General features: G+C 43.1%; 1 protein-coding gene across 3 annotated transcripts in view; it reads right to left on the reverse strand.

Moving 5' to 3' along the window:
• Nucleotides 1-22,817, reverse strand: part of NDUFAF5 (NADH:ubiquinone oxidoreductase complex assembly factor 5) — a 79,493-nt gene that overhangs the window by 42,083 nt on the left and 14,593 nt on the right. For all 3 annotated transcript variants that reach the window (XM_075339282.1, XM_075339284.1, XM_075339283.1), the window contains exon 4: nt 4,651-4,698. In XM_075339282.1, coding sequence (XP_075195397.1) covers nt 4,651-4,698 — 48 coding nt within the window. The remainder of the gene's footprint in view (nt 1-4,650; nt 4,699-22,817) is intronic.

Below are 22,817 nucleotides of genomic sequence, written 5' to 3' on the forward strand. Positions count from 1 at the left end.
CCCAGTCTCCTGTCCGTCAGATTCCCCCAGGGGCTGCGGAGGGAGCCCGGTCCCAGTGAATGGTGACCGGTTAGGATCCCACTTCTCCCAGAGCCTCTAAGGGATGGGGAAGGAAAAGCGGCATGTGGCTCCAGCCTTTGTACCCGCAATGGGTACCTCAACCTTAACAGCACCGCCGACTTAGTGGGGTGAGAAGGGAGCATGCCGGGGGCCCTGTCAGGGCCCTCTTTTCTTCCATCCGATACAATCAGCAGCTGCTGCTGACTAAAATGGGAGCTTGAGTGAATGTGTGCCTCCTTCAACACAAAGCATAAAACTGAGGAGCCCGTGATGCACGGGAGGGTGTATAGGCAGAGGGGAGGGGTTACACTTTTTAAAGTGTAATACTTTGTGTGGCCTCCGGAGGCAGAAGCTATACACCCAATTGTCAATTGTCTGGGTCTCCCAATGGAGCGACAAAGAAACAGTAATTATTAGGTTTAAAAAAAAGGTTACAAATGTAGTAAAAATATTAAAAAGTTATATTATAGTAGCAGTAATATAATACCTAATATCATAATCATAATAGCAGTAACTAACATTAATTACATAATAATGATAACTAGAGACATAAAAAAAATCTCAGCAGGTTTGATCCAGGGTTCTCGGACTGATCGCCTTTTCCCGGGGTCAAGAAGGAATTTTTCCCCCTGAGACACAAATTGGGTGAATGTGCCTGGGGGTTTTTGCCTTCTTCTGGATCAACAGCTTTAGGAATAGGAATTTAGGTTCTAATTTTAGTAAAATATCAATACAAATGTTAGTAATAATAGTAATAATAAAATAGCAAGAATACAAAGATATCTAGAATTAAAAATTACAGAGAATAATACTAATCGAATAGTAATAAGAACAGTAAAATAGCAACAAACTAAAAATAGCATAAATAATAGTAATAATAATAATACTACTACTACAGTATTTATATTAATGACTAGAATAATTAGTATATAATTAATAGGTATCAGGGGATTTGATCCAGGGTCCTCGGACTGATCGCCTTTTCCCGGGGTCAAGAAGGAATTTTTCCCCTGTGACATGAATTGGCTGAATGTGTCCAAGGTTTTTTGCCTTCTTTTGGATCAACAGCTTTAAGAATAGAGTTCTAATAAATAGTAAATATAGAGATAATAGAAATATTAGTACTAATAATAATATTCGAAAGAATAAATTAAAAAGGATATAAATAGTATTTAAAAAAATAATAGTAATAAAATAGTAATATATATTATAATATAACATTATTATTAGGAATAATATAAGAACATAATACATTATTAGGCACCAGCAGGTTTGATCCAGGGTTCTCGGACTGATCGCTTTTTCCTGGGGTCGAGAAGGAATTTTTCCCCTGTGACATGAATTGGCTGAATATGTCTGGGGGTTTTTGCCTTCTTCTGGATCAACAGCTTTCGGAATAGGAATCTAAGTTATAGTTTTAGTAAAATATCAATACAAATGTTAGTAATAATAGTAATAATAAAACAGCAATAATCCAAAGATATCTAGAATAAAATATTACAGAGTAGATAATAATAATAATAATAATAATAATAATAGAAAAGTAATAAGATTAGTAAAATAGCAACAAACTAAAAATAGCATAAATAATGGTAATAATAATAAAAAAACTAAAATAATAATGATAATACAGTATGTATAGTAATGACTAAAATAAATAGTATATAATGAATAGGTATTAGGGGGATTTGATCCAGGGTCCTTGGACTGATCGCCATTTGCCGGGATCGAGAAGGAATTTTTCCCCTGTGACATGAATTGGCTGAATGTGTCCGGGGGTTTTTGCCTTCTTCTGGATCAACAGCTTTAATTCTATTGATCTTCTAGTACTAGAGTAATGCTAGTAATAATAAGTATTATAATTTTATAATAGCAATGAATAGGTTACTAGGATAATAAGAATATTATAAATACAATAAATAGGTTAGTGTAGGGCCCCATCTGATGAGGTCGCCTTGTCGTTGGCAGATGGGCTTGCACACTTTGGTTAAAATGTGCACTAAGAACCTCACATTTATAAGTATAGTAAATATGGCAGTATTAGAAGGTAGACTATTATAAATATAACTGTGTTGTCTCTTTTATTTTCCCGCAATAAAAAAAACAAACAGAAAATCAAGCACATTTGAAAACATTTGTCTTTCAGTGTAGCAATGAGATGCATGATCTAGATGTCGCCCCCACATACCGCTATGTAGCTTTAACCTAATATATATCACTGGTGGCCGATCAGCCAGTAATTGAAAATATGAGAATGAGGAGTCCAATTCCTCTCATCTGCATACAGTCTTATAGGCAGTGGAAAGCACAGTGCGCTTAAAATGGCCAATCATGTCTGTTAAACGACCGCTGATCAGCCACATCCAGTCGATCGTCTGTTATTTAATGGTCTTTCTAGACCAGACAATCATTGCACTTCCAGGCACACAAAATACAGTTGGTACAAATCGATTTGCATGACCCAGTATATCGGTGATGTCAGTAATCTGTGGCCGCTGGATGCCCTGAGAACTGTTTCCTTCCTCCGCGGATCTCAGGGCTCTCAGATTACCGATGATTCTCAGATTACTGACGAGCTCAATAGACCGGATCCTGTGAATCGATTCTCTATAACCATAGCACAGAACAAATCAACACAATCATGTGTCTCCCCAATGGACAACATTTTGCTCCTTAAGTCAGGTGACTGGCGGCCTATTTATTCAGCCGATAATCTGGAAATGAGCTTCTGTTTCATTTGTAAATTTGCGTGATGAAGAAGCCTCTGTGCTCCAAAAGCACTGGATTAGCCAGTAAAGAAAACTTGTGTCTGTTTTGGCATAAAAGTATTTACAGTAAGATAAGAAAAACAAACTTTACAAACAAATCAAAGCCCGATGGATACACTTCACCTTGCAGCAGAAATTGGCATAAATATGTCTGTATCAGCTGATGGCTGAAGTAGATTTCAGTCATTACTGTAAACGCTGCCTGAGATGTGCTAAATATATCAAGAGGCATCGAATTTCAAACAAATTTGAGGTATCTTATTCCTCCTTCACACGTTAGAAATTTTTCTCATACATAAAAAATGCTCCGAATTTCATCCAGGTAAAATATATCTTTGTACCGTGTTAGCCAGTAGATAGAAAAAAATTGTTTAAAAGAACTAAATCAGATAAAGGTCTCTGATCAGCAGAAATGTTCATCTCCTGTGAGAGCCAGCTTGTCTGTCGGCTTTCACAGAAAATACATTATGCTAGAGTTAGGGGTCATCAGCTGACCCTGTGCTACCATAGCAACACATTGGTGTCCCATGACTCCAATCATATGGGGTTGATTGATTAGTTAAAAATTACAGGTGATAAATTGGCAGAGACAAAAAAAATCATAAAAACAAATGAATAACAGACAACCATAATGGATAAACATTGAAATAATATTAATCATACTCTGAATAATGTTATTGTTAAAAATCGGACAATAAAATTTATCCTCTGGGGCATACATGGGATCATAAGTTGTTTATTTTATAGACACCTGAAGATGGGGACAGATCATCCCAGAAACGCGTAATGTTTTATATTAACAGTGTTTTATTAGTAAATTTAACTACCTATCAATCAGCTCTGTGTCTGTATTTTAGATCACCAGTGCACAAACCCCCCCCCCCCCAATTATTTATCTCCTTTCATCCCTATGTTTACACTCCCTTTTGGGAGTGAGCGGTTAGTGCTGAAGTGATCTCATTGACATCTCAGAGCCTTCAACAGGTCACCCCTTGCTGACCGCAGATGTATACCGAGCTTCTGGTTAGCACTTTCCCTAGCGAGCCGGAGGCTAATCACAAGCGGGGTCGTTGGGGTCTGGATCTCAGCGCGTGGTGGCGAGTCACAAACTCCCATCCTGATCACGCCCCCCCGGCACAGTAACACTGGAGCGGCAGCAGCTTCCATCCGCAGCGCAAACCTCCAGACACCAGGTACCCTAACCTGCGCAGAACTGGCAGCAGCTTCCATCCAAAGCCCACACTGCCGGACGACACCAGGTACCATAACCTGCGCAGAAGTGGCAGCAGCTTCAATCCAAAGCCCACACTGCTGGACAACACAACACCAGGTACCCTAACCTGCGCAGAAGTGGCAGCAGCTTCCATTCGCAGCACGCACCGCCGGACGACACAAGGTACCCTAACCTGCACAGAAGTGGCAGCAACTTCCATCCAAAGCCCGCACTACCGGATAGCACCAGCTATCCCAACCTGCGGTCAGGACCACCTACCAACAGCCACATGTTACTGTCACAGTTGTGCCGGTAGCGCAGCATGCATAGGCGAGTCTAACTACCTATAATCCCTTATCGGTCTTTAAAGAATCTTCACAGTAGTGCTCATTTTTGTATCTTCAGTGTCGTCCCATGTAAAGATATAAAATATTTTTTTTAAAAAAAAATATGAGGGTGTACTTACTTTTGTAATATACTGATAAATTATACACACACACGCTTATCGCGAATGACAGGTTCTCTTTAACCCCTCAGAGACCTAGATATATTAACCCTTTATCAGTTGGGACTGTATCTTGCTCTTTTTTTGTGTGATATCTCTCTTACCAGAGCCTCCTCGCACACGTCGGCTTGGACTAATCTTTCTACTGTTTCCTGCGAATAAAAGCAGAACAAGGCAATGAATTCACAAACCACAAGTCTTAAAATAAATAGCTCCTATAAATATAGTGTTGATAAGAACGGCCAACATAAGCAGAAAAATATACCCCGTCCCATGTATCAGCCACATGCGCGGAGTTATTTTCCTTAGTCTATGGCATTATTCCAAGCAGCCGGCAGTATCGGAGGCCATACATCACATTAGGAGTCAGCTTCGGTCATGTTTAGTACCGGCATTCCTGCACACACATATTTTACTGGGGTAATAACGTACAGATATCAGACATTATACACAAACAGCAGCCAAAAAACGGCCACTTTCTAAGCAAAATTAAGAGTCATAATGCAGCTATATAGACACACATGGAAATTCCAATCACGTTGCATTGTGCATCTTTATTTCGGCATGTGATATATTACTTGGTTTAGTGCCGGGGATGGAACAAGCGTGGATGCCTTCTGACAAGACTTAAAACCCAGCACGGTGGTAAATATGTCTCAGAATGCGGCCGCCGAGGCATCTGTGCTTATTGATTGTCTGTCCTCGCAGGTTCATCTCAAAGAACGGCATCAGTTTAGGGTTTTGTAGAAAGATAATTCTGCTGCGTTGTCCATAAATGACAGGATTGTATTGGGCTTTAGTATTAAGGCCTAATGAGGCTAAAATTTAAGGTTCGGTAGACGTTAGAGATTCTCCCAGAATAGCAAAGAAATAAACATTTGTTTGAAAGTGGAAGATAATATCTATAGTAAATTAAAATGTTCGATATCTGGTTATACTGACAGAAACCTGACCTTAAAGCTCAAAAGTACATTTGCCAGACATACATGGGGTACTGAGGTAAGAAGAGGCTGGTCACACTGCTGTACACCCACTGTTTCTAATCTAATATTAAAGATATCAGGGGTGCTGAGGTAAGAGGACGCTGCTTACACTGCTGTGCCCTGTCTTTCTGATCTAATACTGAGGAAAACAAGAAAGCGTATGTAAGAAGAGGCTGCTCACACTGCTGTGCTCCCTGGCTTTCTGATCCAATACTGGGAATAACTGGACAAGTAAGGTAAAAATAGACTGCTCACACTGCTGTCCTCCCTGTCTTTATTTAATACTGGGTATAACCGGAGATTTGAGGTACAAAGAGGCTACTCATACTGCTGTACACTCTCTCTTTCTAATCTAAAATTAAAGATATTAGGGGTGCTAAGGTAAGAAGAGGCTGCTCACACTACTGTCCAACCTGTCTTTCTGATCTAATACTGAAGAGACTTAATTATTCTGATTTAGAAATGTAATGTTTGTCATGTGCAATCGTTTAACCATAGTAATAACTAAAGTTTCATCAACATATAGCCCAAACATTAAAGAGGATCGGTCACCAGACCAAACATTACTAACAGATCCCCTAGATCTGATGGGACTGGTGTACTTGCTTTGAAAATCCATTTCAGAATGGCTGTATCATTTTGAAAGTTTTTCTGTCAAATGTTAAAATGAACATTTTAAGAGTCAAGTTCTAGTTAAACTCAAAATGCTCATCTTAAAAAGGGTATTCTCAAGTTTGAAAGTTATCTCCCATCTGTAGGATAGGGGATGACTTGTCAATCACTGGGAGTCCAATAGCTGGTGCCGTCACCGATCCCAAGATTTTCGCCACGTCAATGGATAGGTAATAGCTTTAAATGTTGGTGGTAACTGTTTAACAATCATATTAATCAGAGCAAAGAGCGGGGGGGGTAACGAGCTGGGCCCACCAACAGCAGCAGCTTTTTAATCTACATCTGATTCCTGCAAAGCCAGAGACGTTAAGAAAGAGGCCAGACATAGATGGAAAACAAGTATGTAGAAAGGTGCCATGAGCTGTTTGGCCAAACCAAGGGCGTACCAAGCACTTGTGCTTGGTTTGAACGGCCATTTTGTGCTAAACAGTTTTTCTACTATTGTATTTAAAGGGGCGACTGAGATAACAAGCACCAGTTGCAATATATGTACAGTGGGTACAGAAAGTATTCAGACCCCTTTACACTTTATTTTTCACGCTTTGTTTAATTGCAGCCACTTGGTAAATTCAAAAAAGATCATTTTTTTCCTCATTAATGTGCACTCTGCACCCCATCTTGACAGAAAAAAATAACAAGTGTAGACATTTTTGCAAATTTATTAAAGGAAAAATGAATATCACATGGTCATAAGTATTCAGACCCTTTGCTCTGACACTAATATGTAAGTCACATACTATCCACTTCCTTGTGATCCTCCTTGAGATGGTTCTACTCCTTCATTGGAGTCCAGCTGTTTAATTAACTGATAGGACTTGATTTGGAAAGGCGCACACCTATCCATATAAGACCTCACAGTGCATGTCAGACCAGATGACAAATCATGAGGTCAAAGGAACTGCCCAAGGAGCTCAGAGACAGAATTTTGGCAAGTCATAGATCTGACCAAGGTTACAAAAGAATTTCTGCAGTACTCAAGGTTCCTAAGAGCACAGTGGCTTCCATAATCCTTAAATGGAAGATGTTTTGGACCACCAGAACTCTTCCTAGACCTGGCTGGCTGCCCAGCCAAACTGAGCAATTGTGGGAGAAGAGCCTTGGTGAGAGAGGTAAAGAAGAGCCCCTGAAGAGCCCAGATCACTGTGGCTGAGCTTCGGAGATGCAGTAGGGAGATGGGAGAAAGTTCCACAAAGTCAACTATAACTGCAGCCCTCCACCAGTCAGGCCTTTATAGCAGAGTGGCCCGACAGAAGCTTCTCCTCAGTGCAAGAACTATGAAAGCCGGCATAGAGTTTTCAAAAAAAAAAAAAAAAAAAACACACAAAGGACTCCCAGACTATGAGAAATAAAATTCTCTGGTCTGATGAAATGAAGATAGAACTTTTTGGTGATAATTCTAAGCGGTATGTGTGTAGAACACCAGGCACTGCTCATCACCTGCTCAATACAATCCCAACAGTGAAACATGGTGGTGGCAGCATCATGCTATGGGGGTGTTTTTCAGCTTTTGGGACAGAATGACTTGTTGCAATTGAAAGAAATATGAATGTGGCAAAATACATAGATATCCTGGAAGAAAACCTCTTCCAGAGTCTCAGACTTGGCCGAAGGTTCACCTTCCAACAAGACAAGGAACCTAAGCACTAGCTAAAATAACAAAGGAGCTGCTTCAGAACAAATCTGTGACCATTCTTGACTGGCCCAGCCAGAGACCTGACCTAAACCCAATTAAGCATTTCTGGAGAGACCTGAAAATGGCTGTCCATTAACATTCACCATACAACCTAAGTATAAGTATTAATCCGGATAGATTGTTAAACAGTTATTCCCAACATTAAAAGCTATTACCTATCCATTGGAGTGCCAAAGATCTTGAGATCGGCGGCGGCACCAGCTATTGGACTCCCAGTGATTGATACGTTCTCCTGTATCCTACAGATAGGAGATATTTACCTTTATTGTAAGGGTTCAGGGAAAATATGAAAAGAAAAAGGATTATTTTTGCGGCACAGCTTGCTTCAATACTCAGGAGCTGCTAGCCAGCGAGCAAACACTGAATGATGCTGCTTATTCACGGATAAATGCCAAAAGCAATTTGATGTATGGAAAGGAGGCCAGCAGATGGTAAATGATATGCAACAGCTACGCAGATGATTGGCACTACGGACAACTGAAGCTCAGAGAGAGCATAGATGGGACTTCAAATGTAAATCCAATAAAATAAAATATAGATGTAATACAAAAAGTGCTGCACTTCCCAGATACCAGGCAAGGTCTGCGAATGTGCAGGGCATTACCTATTAGGCATGTTTTAATACCGCTGTGCCAACAAAGGCAAAGTGAAGCCCAGCAGTGAGGATACTTAGCATCTTTGACAAGGCTGACTTGGCTTCTCCACTGGCAAACAAGATTTTATTAGTGAATGACTAGAGAAAAAAATAGATTCCAGGGAGAGCAGAAACAAAAAAAAGTGTGAGACTCTATTGAGTCAGATGCAAGAGGATTTCTTTCCGCTTGTGTTCTGGTGCAATTTGCCAGACACGCCATGAATCTGCTCTCAACTGTGGAAGTAGCTGCTGCGTCTCCTCTGTGGCTAACCGCGGTCCCTCATTTATTACATCCGTAAAAACGTCAAATGTCTCCGCGAACAGCTTGTCTCCTGCATTTAGGGACGGCTTACAGGAGCCACAGCAGCCAGCAAGTGGGTGTATAGTCATCTGACATCTGTGACAGAAACTGCGGCTAGATCAAGCAGAAAACACGGATGTTAATGGCCGGTAGGAGGCAGAGAGTCATGGATGGCCAAAGGGAAGGAGTCACCGGTTTTACTGCAACTTCATTCTGTTCCATCTAAGTCAGTACAAAAGAAATAATGCAGTAGTTGTCTTTCAAAAATATTGCAAGAGAGAGAGAGAGAGAGAGAGAGAGAGAGAGAGAGAGAGAGAGAGAGAGAGAGAGAGAGAGAGAGAGAGAGAGAGAGAGAGAGAGAGAGAGAGAGAGAGAGAGAGAGAGAGAGAGAGAGAGAGAATGAATATATATATATATATATATATATATATATACATATATATATATATATATATATATATATATATATATATACATACATATGCATATACATATACATATACATATACATATACATATATATATATACACACACACACACACACACACACACACTGAACAATAATATAAAAACGCAACACTTTTGTTTTGAACTCAAAGATCTAAAACTTCTATTAAGGCCTAAGCCACACGGCGAGAAAATCGGTGCGAGTGGAGCGCGATAAAACATCGCATTCCCCTCGGACCAATTCTAGCCTGTGTGACAGCGCACATGAGTGATTATTTTTCTCAGACCTATTCGGACCGAGAAAACAATTGCAGCATGCTGCGATTGTAAGCTGAGACTCTTTCTCTCGCACCCATTCAAGTGAATGGGGCGAGAGAAAAATCGCACTGCACTCGCAGTACACCGGTGTACTGCCAGTGCAGTGCGAGAATGGCAATAGGCGACTACGGAGGAGAGAGGGAGAGAAATCCCTCCCACCCTTCCTCCGTGCCAGCCCGCCCCCCGCAGCTGAGGTCTGCTCACATGATCGGAGCTCAGATGCAGGCAGACTCATATGACACTCGGCTCCTGCTGTGCTGCCAGCATCGCACTAGTGCCCCGTGTGGCCCCGGCCTTAGTCAAAAAGCCTTTTTCTCTCAAATATTCTTCACAAATTTGTCTAAGGCCCCTTTCACACGTCAGGGATTCTGGTACGTTTGTGTTTTTTTTTTTATATGTACCAGAATCACTGACATATGGGTCTGCGCACACATCAGTGATTTTTCACTGAATGTGTCTCTGTGCAGCGTACACCCGTGGCCGTGATTCTGCACGGAGACATGTCAGTTTTTGTCTGGCATCACTGATGACCCACGGACCACACTATGGTGTGATCCGTGTGTGATCAGTGAAACATGTACAAGAAAATCACAGGCATATTAAATATTAAAAATTTTCAACTTACCTTGCCTGCGATTCGCTCTGGAGCCTCCGCTCTCGGCAGCTCCTGCCTGGCTCATGAATATTCATGAGAGCAGGAAAACCCGACCAGGAAGTAGGTGCTGAGAGCAGTGGGCGGACGCTGCAGAGCCGAGGAGATCAGCACCATGGACAGCAGCAGTGAAGGCAGGTGAGTAATGTCCATATGCAATCACGGATCACGGAATGCACATGGACAAACCACGTGTGCCGTGAATCACGGAACACGGAGGGACATGTGCGTGTTTTACACGTCAGTGAAGAATGTCAGTGTTTTTCACTGACGTGTGAAACAGGCCTAAATCTGTGTTTGTGAGCACTTCATCCGTCCACCTCACAGGTGTGACATATCAAGATACCTATATAGTCTTCTACTTGGCATTGCTCCCACTAGCCAGATTCCTACTCCACACTGATGAGGGGCAAATACCCCGAAACAGCTGTCTGTGGATGGATACCATGTTTGGCATAGGTGGTCTCCTTGACTGGAGACTGCCCTTCCCGGTGAAAGGCCTGGCTAGTTTCCTTACAGCGTTGAGAAACATGTGATGGTGTCTCCGCGGCATTCTTGTTTTGCACCTCACAGGTGTGACATATCAAGATGCCGATTAGACAGCATGATTATTGCACAGGTATGCCTTAGGCTGGCCACAATAAAAGGCCACTCTAAGAGTACGTGCCCACGATCCAGACATGCTGTGTCCAGGATGCAGCACGTCCTCTCCTGCGGAGCTGCAAGTTCTCTCTGTAGGAGACTGCAGCTGCTGTGGTCTCTCTCTGTTCTTCCTGCAGAGAATGCTTGTGGCTCCACAGCAATAAATTGACATGCTGCGACTTGGGAAGCCGCACCGCATGACAGTTTACGCTGCGTGAAAAACAAGCACAGCGAGCATGGCATTTCTAGAAATCTCATCCATTGTGCTTGTACTGTATAACACAGCATTTTGGACACAGCAAAAACACACTGCGTCCTAAACGCTATGAACCCTGATCATGGGCAAGCAGCCTAAAATGTGTAATTTGTGAACAATATCTGAGAAAAAAAAAAAAGAATGTCTTTTGTGTAAATAGAAAGTCTTAAATCTTTGCGTTGAGCTCATGAAAATAATGGGAGCACAAAATAAAAACTGAAAAAAAGTGATGCGTTTGTTTTTGTTCAGTATACATTTTTATAAGTGCTATTGATACGAGTTTCTCACCAGATGTCGGTAACAACCCATTCAATCCTCACAAGGAAAGATCAAACCATTGATATCCATAAATTAAAGTTGTGTGTGAAAATGAGAAATAACACAGGGAAAAAGGTTTTGGATACATGAACAAAGATAGAAAAAGCAATGGAAAATCATGACACCAGCTGAAATCTATCAGTAATTAAAAAGCAATATTGTCAATTATTGAAAGAAAAAAATAATCGCCTGGTTTATATCATGGAATATAAAAAGTTGTCTCATTACCAAGCTGCCACACAAGAAACATCTCAGGATGGGTAAAACCAGTGAGCGGTCTCAAGACCTTTGCAACCTTATTGTTGCAAACCATACTGAAGGCATTGGTTAAGGAAGAATTTTTAAACTACTGAAGGTTCCAGTGAGCACTGTTAGGGCCATAATCGGGAAGTAGAAAGAACATTATTTTACCATAAACCAGCTAAGACAAGGTGCTCCCAAGAAAGACTGCAAATAGAAGAGTTAAAAGAATCAGAAGAGTGGTCCAAGAGCCAATAACTACCTGTGTAGATCTACAGAAAGACCGGGAATCAGCAGGTACAATTGTTTGAAAGAATATAATAAGCAATGCACTCAACTTACATGCCCTGTATGAACGCTCACCACGCAAGACTCCATTCCTGAACAAAAAGCATGTTCAAGTGCATTTAATGATTGCTCAACAACTCAGCAAATTTGTGAAACACTGGGAGAATATAGTCTGGTTAGAGGAGACCAAAATTTAACTCTTTGGATGCCATAATACAAACCATGTTTGGAGACCTTTAAACACCATACCAACAGTGCAGTTTGGTGGTGGGAACATCATGGTGTGGGGCTGTTTTTCAGCATACAGTACTGGCAAACTTCATAGGATTGAAGGGAAGATGAATACACAAATATACCAAGAGATACAATCGGCTTCCATCTACCAGGATGATGATGCTGACACTAAGGTGGACATTTCAGCAAGACAAGGATTCCAACCACACAGCCAAGGAAACTCTCAATTGGTTTCAGAAAAAGAAAACAAAGCTGCTAGAATGACCCAGCCAATCACCTGACCTGAATCTAATAGAAAATTTATGGGTTCAGAGTTCGTAGAAGAAGCCCATGGAACCTTCAGGATTTGAAGTGTTTGTGTGGAAGACTAGGCCAAAAATCACATCTGAGCAATGCATGCGACTAGTTTCTCGATTCAACAGGCATCTTGAAGCTTCCTCACCAGCAAAGGTTTTTGAACTAAGTATTAAATACAGTTTGATTAGCAAGTTCAATACTTTTTCTCTGTCCTTTCTCGCTCTTGCAGATAATATTAATTTATGCACAGCTATGGTTTGATTTCTTTGCCTGTGTGTATTGGATGGGTTCTTACAGACATCTGGTGAGAAATTGATATCAATAGCAACTTTAGAAATAAATTTACTTAGAAAATTGGTGACGTGTTCAATACTTTTTTCATCCACTGTTTAGATGCTACTTCTTTTTGTTTTCTGATTGTTAATGTGTCAGTGTCTGAATGAGGCGGCCAGTGTTTGGGCAGCAGGTTCTCTAGAATTCAGGGAATTGTAGTCCTTTTTTACAGAATACATCAAGCATATATTATTAAAAGATCTTGGCTTATGACTGAGGCCAAAACATTTGTTTTATCTTTTTAATTGTAGATTTTTTTTGTGTTTTTTTTTAATTCTGCACATGATTATCGGGATGGCTATTTTACCTAAGCTGCTGTCAATTGCATTTAAAGATGGGTAGGTACATATACAATAAGTCAAGGTCTGGCCTGTTCTATTTCTAAGAGAGTGGTTTGTAAGTATGCTGTGTTCTGTGCAAAGATATTTTACAGAGGGGGGAGGAGGTGAGCTGTAACATCTCACATATTGTAAGTGGTGGACCCGGTGTTCTCTACTAGATCTCATTTGTCATTGTAATCCTGTGATCATTATGAGGCTTACTGAAAGTGAACTCTGCTGGACAACAAATGTCAGTTGGTTATGAAGTATTAATTGGGCCGCCCCTTACCCAGTTTCTCCACCTCCCCAAAAAATATTTATGGCGTAGGTAGCGGCATGGCACATAAGTACAGTGTTATGTTCGCCAGGATTGGACCCACTGGACTACAGGAGGGGACCCAGGCTTACCCTGACAAGGAAGGGGCTTAACTAAGTGCCCACCAGTTATTCACCAGAGCTTCCGATGGGGAGGATGGGCTTGACTACCAGTAGATGCCAAGGTGGCTCTCCCATGGCAGTGTCTGGGACTGTGGCAGCTAACCCCCAGGGCAGGGATGGGCTAAGGTATCGACAGGTGCAGCCTGGGCACCTGATGCAGATAGTGCAGCTGGTACAGGCAAGCACAACGAGACAGATATGGGTAGTGGGCATACAGGAAACGGGCACAGGATACAGAAGACCTGACAACTAGCTAGGAAGCAGAGAAGAACTAAAACTAACAATGTTGCTCAGGCACCTCATCTAAGGGAGGATGTCTTAAATATCTAGTGCCTCTATCTAGTGCCTCTCAGGCATAGGCTGAGAGGCGTATTCAGGTAATGGTGTGCTGACACTTTAAAAGCAGAGAAAGAGCGTGCACGCCCTAAGCACGCTCCTAGGGGATTGTGCGGCATGCACAAACTCTGGCAGCAGGCTAAAGCAGGAGAGCACATGGACAGCTGCATACAGGTGGGTGAGGGCGCAGTCCGGCCACGTCTGTGTATGTCTGTGCCCCACCAGAGATGCCAATGTTACATACAGTCATAGAAGGGAATTCCATCCAACCTTTGAAGACCGGGAAATGAACATGTATTGTGCACCTACTGAAGCCTTTTAGCATTCTCACCCCCATACGATGCCCCTTTGATGGCGCTCAAACAATGGTGCCACCAAAAAAAATGTACTGCACACAGTACACACAGTATTACAACCCCACAATGTCCCCAGCAAAGTATGATGATGTCACCCCCAGAACTGTACGAAGCCTCTTATGACACCCACATAGTTTAATGCAGCAACATATACTTGCTACTCCTCTGACCCTGTTTCCGCAGTAAGCTTCTCTGGCCTGTACAGCAGGTGCACTAAGGCTCTGTGCAGCAGGAATGATTTAGTGATACTATCGTGTCTGTTGTGCTGAGATTCAGGTGCAGACGTTGACTGGTGGAGGGACCTATGGCACCCAATTTCATCTTTGTATTCAACCACTGAAACTGTGATGCCAGAGGGGGAAGGAGACACAGATGTCCAACAACAAGCCCTCTCCCCAATTCACAGGCCCCATAGGGTCCATGTGGTCACTGGAGAATAACCAACCTTTTAAAATTGGCTTACCCTTACAATAGGCCATCAACATTAGCTTGTAGGAGAACAAATAACATCTCTGATCAGGTTTTTGAAGAGGACTTGGCACTTGTGCAAGAGATTTTGCCACTGAAATGGCTGGTTTTTAATTACCTGTATTTTATTTTATTTTTTTTTTTTTTTTTTTAAGTGATTGTTCAAGATACTTCAGGGGTACTTTGCACACTATGACATCACAGCTGCGATGTCGGTGGGGTCAAATCGAAAGTGACGCACATCCGGCGTCGCTCTCGACATCGTAGTGTGTAAAGCATTTTTGATACAATTAACCCTAGAACGTGCAAGCATAACAATCTACCATAGAAAACAAATGACCTAGCAGGCCTGCGAGGCCCCAGGTATGCGTTCTAGGGTTAACGAGCGCAAAATCGTCGTAATCGTATCATCGGTGTAGCGTTGGTCATTTCCATGAATTGGGAAGGACCGATGTTACGATGTTGTTCCTCGTTCCTGCGGTACCACACATCGCTGTGTATGAAGCCGCAGGAGCGAGGAACATCTCCTACCTGCGTCCCGGCAGGCTATGCGGAAGGGAGGAGGTGGGCAGGATGTTTACGTCACGCTCATCTCCACCCCTCAGCTTCTATTGGCCGCCTGCCGTGTGACGTCGCTATGATGCCGCATGACCCGCCCCCCTTAATAAGGAGGTGGTTCGCCGGCCAGAGCGACGTCGCAGGGCAGGTGAGTGCATGTGAAGCTGGCATAGCGATAATGTTCGCTACGCCAGCTATCACCATGATATCGCAGCTGCGACGGGGTGGGGACTATCGAGCTCGGCATCGCAGCATCGGCTTGCGATGTCGTAGTGTGCAAAGTGCCCCAAAGTGTCGCTCATTAATGTCAATAGAGCAAAGTAGTAATGCTTTTAATAAGAGACACACACTCAAAAAAGAGGAAAAAAAAAAAAAAAAAAAAAAAAAAAAAAAAAAAAAAAAGGTGCAGGTTAGTACAAACCAACCTGCAGCTGCTGTAAACATTGAAGAGGCCGCATGTATCGCATGACTGCCACCGTCACCTGATTGAAGGGGGTGCCTATAGTTGGACCCCCGCTGATTTCAATTTTGATGGCTCTCCCTCTCACTTGTCCGGCGGCTCCACTTGCTCCTCTCCTGCCCCTGCCGCGGCCTCCTCCTGCTTCCAGGCTGCACGCAGTCATTCTATGAGTGCCCGCAGGGGCGCACGACCACGCCCCCTTTCTTAAAGGACCAGCGTCCCATTACCCAGAAGCAATCCCTGAGGTCACCTGTTACTTTAACGACCGCGGGCAGTAAAGTTACATCCTAGCGGTCATAGTATTAATCCCCACCGGCTGCTACGGGCTGTTGGCGGGGATCCACGCACTTGTCAGCTGATTTGTACAGCTGACGTGTGCCTTGCAGGCACAGATGGAATCGTTAACCACACGTACCTGTTAACCCCTTAAATGACGTTGACAAAATGTGACAGTGCCATTTCAATGGCAATCGCGGTAGATCTGTACTCACTGCTCGCCACCGAAAGTCACGTGACGTGATCACGTGGATCTGATGGTTCTCACAGCAGCACAGGGTCATGTGAGGACTCCTGTAGCTCACATGGTCCTGTAACAAGCAGCCGAGTACTGCAGGTTACAAGAGGTGAGCATTTCTCTCGGTCTCAATGGTGCTGCTCTGATCGGGAGAAAATAATGAGCGATCAGACTGGTGATTCTTATAGTCCCCTAGGAGGACTAGTAAAAGAAAAAGAAAAAGAAAAAAACACCTAAAAGTTAAAATCACCCCCCTTTCATCCCATTGAAAATTAAAGGGTTAAAACCCCCCCCCCACACATTTGGTATTGCTGCATTCAGAAATGCCCGATCAAAATATAAACTCAATGTGATCAGTAAACGGCGTAGCGGCAAAAAAAATTCCAAATGCCAAATTGATGTTTTTTGGTTGTCGCAAATTTTGCACAAAATGTAATAACATACGATCAAAACATAACATCAGAGCAAAAATGGTACTGTTAAAAACGTCGAAAAAAATAAGGCGTCACTGAGCCATACATCCCGAAAAATGAGAACGCTACGGGTCACGGAAAATGGCACAAAACGTTCTCTTCTTTATTCGGACAAACTTCTGATTTCTTTTGTACCCCCTTAGACAAAAGTAAACCTATACATGTTTGGAGTCTATGAACTCGCACTGACCCGAGGCATCACACCCACACATCAGTTTTACCATATAGTGAATACTGTGAATAAAATCTCAGTCGTGCAAATCGCACTTGTTTGTAATTTTTCTGCATTTGGCATTTTTTGGCTGTTTTCCAGTACACGATATGGTAAAACTCATGGATTGGTTTAAAACTACATCTCATTCAGCAAAAAACAAGCCCTCATATGATTATATTGACGGAAAAATAAAAAAAAGTTACGGCTCTCGAAAAAAAAACGGAAAGCGCATAATCGGCTGGTCGTGAAAGGGTTAAAAAAGTTTTGGTTTTTTTTTTTTTAAGACAGCTTCCCTTACAGGAGGTGCCTGCGCAATGTTTCCTACTAGTTAGTGTGTTGCTAGTTCTCAGGTCCCGTTACACTACTGTGTCTAGTTCTGCTAATTGTGTCCTAGTACCGGTCTCGTGTTCCTAACTTGTGTCTCGTCCTAGAGCCTGATCTCTACCACCTCCTCCATGTTGCCACATCTGAGCCGCCACCTCTGTGCTGCTGCGTCCGAGCCGCCACGTCCGAGCCGCCACGTCCGAGCCGCCACGTCCGAGCCGCCACGTCCGAGCCGCCACATCTGAGCCGCTGCGTCCGAGCCTCCATGACCGTGTTGCCAAGTCCAAGTTATCATCTCTGCGCTGCCACATCCAAGCACGTCAGCACTGAACATTAAGAGACTCCAGCTGTCCGTGAGACCCGCTCACCACTGGATCCTGACAGTCGTGCATTTAGGCCCCCTGTTGCTGCGCCATACAGCTCCTGTAAAGGGGTTCGCTACTGGTTACGCCTTCAGGGGAGTTCGGTGTACGGCCGAGTGGGCCCACTCCCAGACGCTCGCCGCCCGTAACACACACACACACACACACAAGATCAAAATTAGAGAACAACACATAATTTCTTAAATGTTAAGGTCATTGTGTAGTCCTATGTGATTATATCCTAACATGAGTAAACTAGGAGGTTTTAATCTTAAGAATAAATTCAATTTATTCTTAAGCACATAATAGAAATGTGCATAAGATAAATGAAAAAGAACATTGATCAAAATCAGAGAGAACTTTCAGATACCTGCAAATTATTGGTGTTAATCTGGCACCTGGGGATAATTTCATTACTTATTTGACAAATCCTATGTAACTGGCAGTCTAACTTTCCAGTTTGCACTGACTTTGCATAAATGGTGTGCCGTTCCAAAGCGACTGAAACCCTCTGGCAGCAGGTTGTCCAGATGAAGACAAAAGGGGTGACCCTATCAGCCATAGCAAGAGAAGTTGGTTGTTCCAAGTCTGTGATTCCAAGAATATTGTATCTTTACAACATCACAAACTCTTTCAAGTTCCCCAAGAAGGCTGGTCGCTCTTGAAAGACAAATGCAAGAGAAAACAGGAAAGTGCAGAAAATCTCCAAGGGTAATCATTTTAACACTGCAGCTGGAATTGCTCCTCAGGTCAGCATTGAACAGGGTAAGGATCTGTCTCATCATACAGTGTCACAATGTTTAAGAGCATTTGGACTGTAAGCCCACTCTGCAGTGACCAAACCTCATTAGCAGAAAGAATCAAAAAGGCTAGAATCACCTTTGGTAAGGAGCATGTTGTGTGGACAGTGGAGAAGTGATCCACATTTCATTTTAGTGATGAAAGAAAGTTTAATTTATTTGGGTCTGATGGGAAACATTATGTTAGTCGACAAACTGGGGAAAGACTGAACCCAAAGTGAGTTAAGAAGTCAATGAAAGGTGGTGTAGGAAGCGTCATGGTTTGGGGAATGTTTTCTGCAGCAGGAGATGGACGTCTCATACAGCTACATGGCAGAGTGAATGCAAGTGTGTATCAGAACCTTCTTCCACAACACGTGGTTTCTTACTTGCGTTTATCACGCAGTTAGCCAGCAATTTTCATGCAGGACAATGCCCCCGTCACACAGCAAAACGGGTAAAGCAGTTACTTGAAACAGAAAACGATGAAATGGCCACAGACCAGAGTCCTGATCTAAACCCAATAGAAAACCTCTGGAAAATCCTTGTTGACAGAGTTATGGCCAAGAAACCCACAATGGTCAAAGAACTGTGGAAGAGACTGGATGAAGAGTGGACCAAAATCCCACCAGAGCAGTGTGAGAGACTAGTGATGTCCTGTGGCCGCAGAAGTGCTGAAGTCATTCACAGCAAAGACCTGTACGTGTCCTACTGATTGGTGACTGTTATTACCTTCAGAAAATGGAGTTATAATCTTTCTCTGTGCTACAGTCATTGCTGTTCTCTAATTATGATCATCACGTTTTGGGCAAAATAAAACTTTTATGTTGATAAACTTTGGACCTTTTTGTAAAACCCTGTTCTAGTGGCATGGAGCACCCCTTACAAAAACCTTCAACTATTGATAAATGTAGATTACATTATTTCTGAAAAAAAAAAACAAGTGATCAGACATTGTTCTCTAATTTTGATCTCCAGTGTATATTTTATGTCTGGAATCCATGACACATTTCCTTTACGGCCAGTGTATGGGACAGTGAAAAACGACAGAATTACATAAATAGCAATTTCCAATATTAATGTTATCAGAAATGAAAGGGTTAACACACTAATTGCCGTACTGCGAGAAATATAATGACTGTCTAACAAATCATATTCAGGGGGGGGGGGGCTGTTATCTGCAATTATTTTAATATTGTAAAGTTCGTGCTTCACTTTTATCACAGTTCATATAATTAGAATAATACCATCTATTAATCTGTTATATAAATATATTACTATAGCGAGCGAAAATAATGAGGGTCAAGAACCTCTTTAATTCAAATGATGTTTCTCATAAGAAACAACCGGGATTGTAACGTGGGTGATAATTCCTTTATAAATTAAGCTTTGGCCTTTTATTTCTATTTTTCCCCCAAAATGTTTCTGTGCAACAACAGTGACATCTGCTGGTTGTGCATGGAATTTCAAGCACATCATTTCAGGAAGTCCATGTGATGGATGTATATTTTATGCCAAAATGGAATCACATCTATTAAATAAAAAGCAGGGAAGCCACAGTATATTATTAGGATTTTTTAGGTTATTTAGGATTTTTAGATTATTTAGGATTAGGAATGAGGGATTGCTCTGCCATCTGGGGACCTAAGAAAGACAGAAACGTTCTTTCCTTCTGTGACAAAATACTACAAGGATACTCCCGAAGCTGTCCCAACTTTATGCTTAGGTTATGTTCCCATGATGAGCTTCTAGTGAGGTTTTATGCTGCGGATTTTCGATTAAATGCAAGTAACCTATTTTACTTAATGGGTGCGGAAAATCTGTATCATCAAAAAGTCACCAAAAACTTACTGTGGGAACGTAACTGTCATATGTGTGTGTGTGTGTTGATAACAGGGGACCGGGACTCCCAAAGTGGTCCTCAGGCAAGGGGGCCCTAGCAGTCCCTAATCACAGAGATACTTCTAATGGTGAAGATGTCTGGACTGCCTTCCTTGCGCTGTTCCTGATCTTATACCCCCATTCCCTCACCCCAGGGGAGGACTGGTAAAGGAGTGGTTGAACCCACAGATAGAGACAAACAGGGAAACCAAAACTCGTATCACACAGCTAGCACACAGAGATACAAGAAAATACATGATAAGGAGGAAATAAAGAGCAGGGAGGAAATAACTAGACGACAAGAGGGATTTCCACAGCACACAATAAATCACCAACAACTGGAAAACAACAGCTCATTGATTGGTTTAGCAAAAGCTATAGTCAGCATGGGAAGACAGGCTCCACCATCTTAAAAAGGAAGGGAGTAACTGTGATAGGACTCCCACAACATGTGATCTGTGAGGTAACCAGCAGGCTAGCAGAAATTAACTCCTGCAAGACTGATCACTAATGACCACAAAGCTAAACAATGTCCGAGCCTGTTTGTGCAACTCAGAAGCACCAGAGAAGGCAGAGTGCGGAATGTCAGACTCTGCAGTGTGAACAGCGTCAGATGCCGCCATGACACTCGGAGAGTTTAGAGCCAAACACCGTATGACAGTAGCCTTAAAGTGTTTTCTTGCCTCAAAATTTTTTAAAATTTAGGCCTAAGGAGGGAGAAATTACTGACACTATGGAAAAAAAGAGAATTTTGTTACTTACCGTAAATTCTTTTTCTTATAGTTCCGTCATGGGAGACCCAGACCATGGGTGTATAGCTACTGCCTCCGGAGGACACACAAAGCTACTACACTCAAACGTGTAGCTCCTCCCTCCTAGCATATACACCCCCTGCTAGCCAGTCCTAGCCAGTTTAGTGCAAAAGCTGAAGGAGGACATCCACCCACAAGAAGAGACAGAGTAAAATCCGGAAGAACCGGAACGTCTGTCTACAACAATAACAGCCGGTGAAGACACACGGAACAAGAAACCTGCCAACAGGCAATAGGGAGGGTGCTGGGTCTCCCATGACGGAACTATAAGAAAAAGAATTTACGGTAAGTAACAAAATTCTCTTTTTCTTCATCGTTCCTATGGGAGACCCAGACCATGGGACGTCCTAAAGCAGTCCATGGGTGGGAATAAACAGACAACTGAGAAGCAGGCAAACCCAACTTCACAAATGGGCGACAGACGCCTGAAAGATGCGTCTGCCCAAGCCCGCGTCTGCCAAAGCAAGAGAATGCCTTGGATAGAGCTTCGAAAAAGTATGCAGACTAATTCGAGCTGCAGTCTGACAGACCTACTGAGCCGTAGCCTGGCGCCTGAAAGCCCAAAAGGCACCGACAGGTCTGATCAAATGTGCTCTGATCCCCGGCGGGGAAGGCACTTGAGTACACTGGCAGGCCTCGGAAATGGCCGACCTAAGCCAACGAACCAGGGTCGGCTTAGATGCCGAGAGACCGCTACGTTGACTAGCAGTCAGTACCAGAGAGAGGTGCACCGCCTAATAACGGCGGTGCGAGACACATAGATCCGGGGCGCCCGCACCAGATCCAGGATATGCAACGCTTCCTCAAAGCGATGAACAGGAGCCGGACAAAAGGAAGGCAGGAAAATTGCCCCGGATAAGGTGGAAGCAGTAACCACTTTAAGGAAAAAAGTCCGGAGTCGGACGGAGACCACCTTGTCTTGATGCAAAAGACCAAAAAGGGGGTGACTCAGAGAGAGTGCAGCCAGAACTCCCTGGCAGGAAATTCTAGCCACCAGAAAGACTACTTTCTGTGAAAGATGAAACAAGGAAACCTGCCTAAGAGGCGCAAAGGGGGGTTTCCGGGAACCGGGAGGACCGGATTAAGGTCCCAGGGCTCCATAGGCCGCCGGAAAGGCGGAATGATGTGAGATGCGCCCTTAAAGGAGCGCACCGGAGCCAGCCGGACGATACGCCGCTGGCACATACTGACAGAGCCGAGACCTGTCCCTTAATGAGGGATAGTCCTAGCTGTAGACCGGACTGTGGAAGGGACAGGAGGGTCGGCAAGGCTAAAAAGGTCCAAGGACACTTTGGGGCTCGAGTCATAGCGGAGATGACTTCAGGAAGGATACCAGAAGTCGCCAAGATCCAGGACTCAATAGCTACGCCGTCAATCTGAGAATCCAGAATTCTGACGGAAAAAACGGACCTTTTGAGAAAAGGTCTGGACGGTCCGGAAGATGCCATGGCAACCCAACGGACAGAAGGAGCAGGTCAGGGTACCAAGCCTGCCTGGGTCAGTCTGGAGTAAGAATGACCCGACGGCCCCCTTTACTGATCTTGCGCAGGACTCTGGGCAAGAGGTAGAGACGAAGCTGGGATCAAACATGAACCAGTGTGTCTACCGCAAAACCTGAGGATTGTGGACCACGGTTGGACAGCTGAAATAGTCTGCCTCGCAGTTTT

This window comes from Anomaloglossus baeobatrachus, chromosome 3 (assembly GCF_048569485.1).
Source record: "Anomaloglossus baeobatrachus isolate aAnoBae1 chromosome 3, aAnoBae1.hap1, whole genome shotgun sequence".
Taxonomy (NCBI): Eukaryota; Metazoa; Chordata; class Amphibia; order Anura; family Aromobatidae; genus Anomaloglossus; species Anomaloglossus baeobatrachus.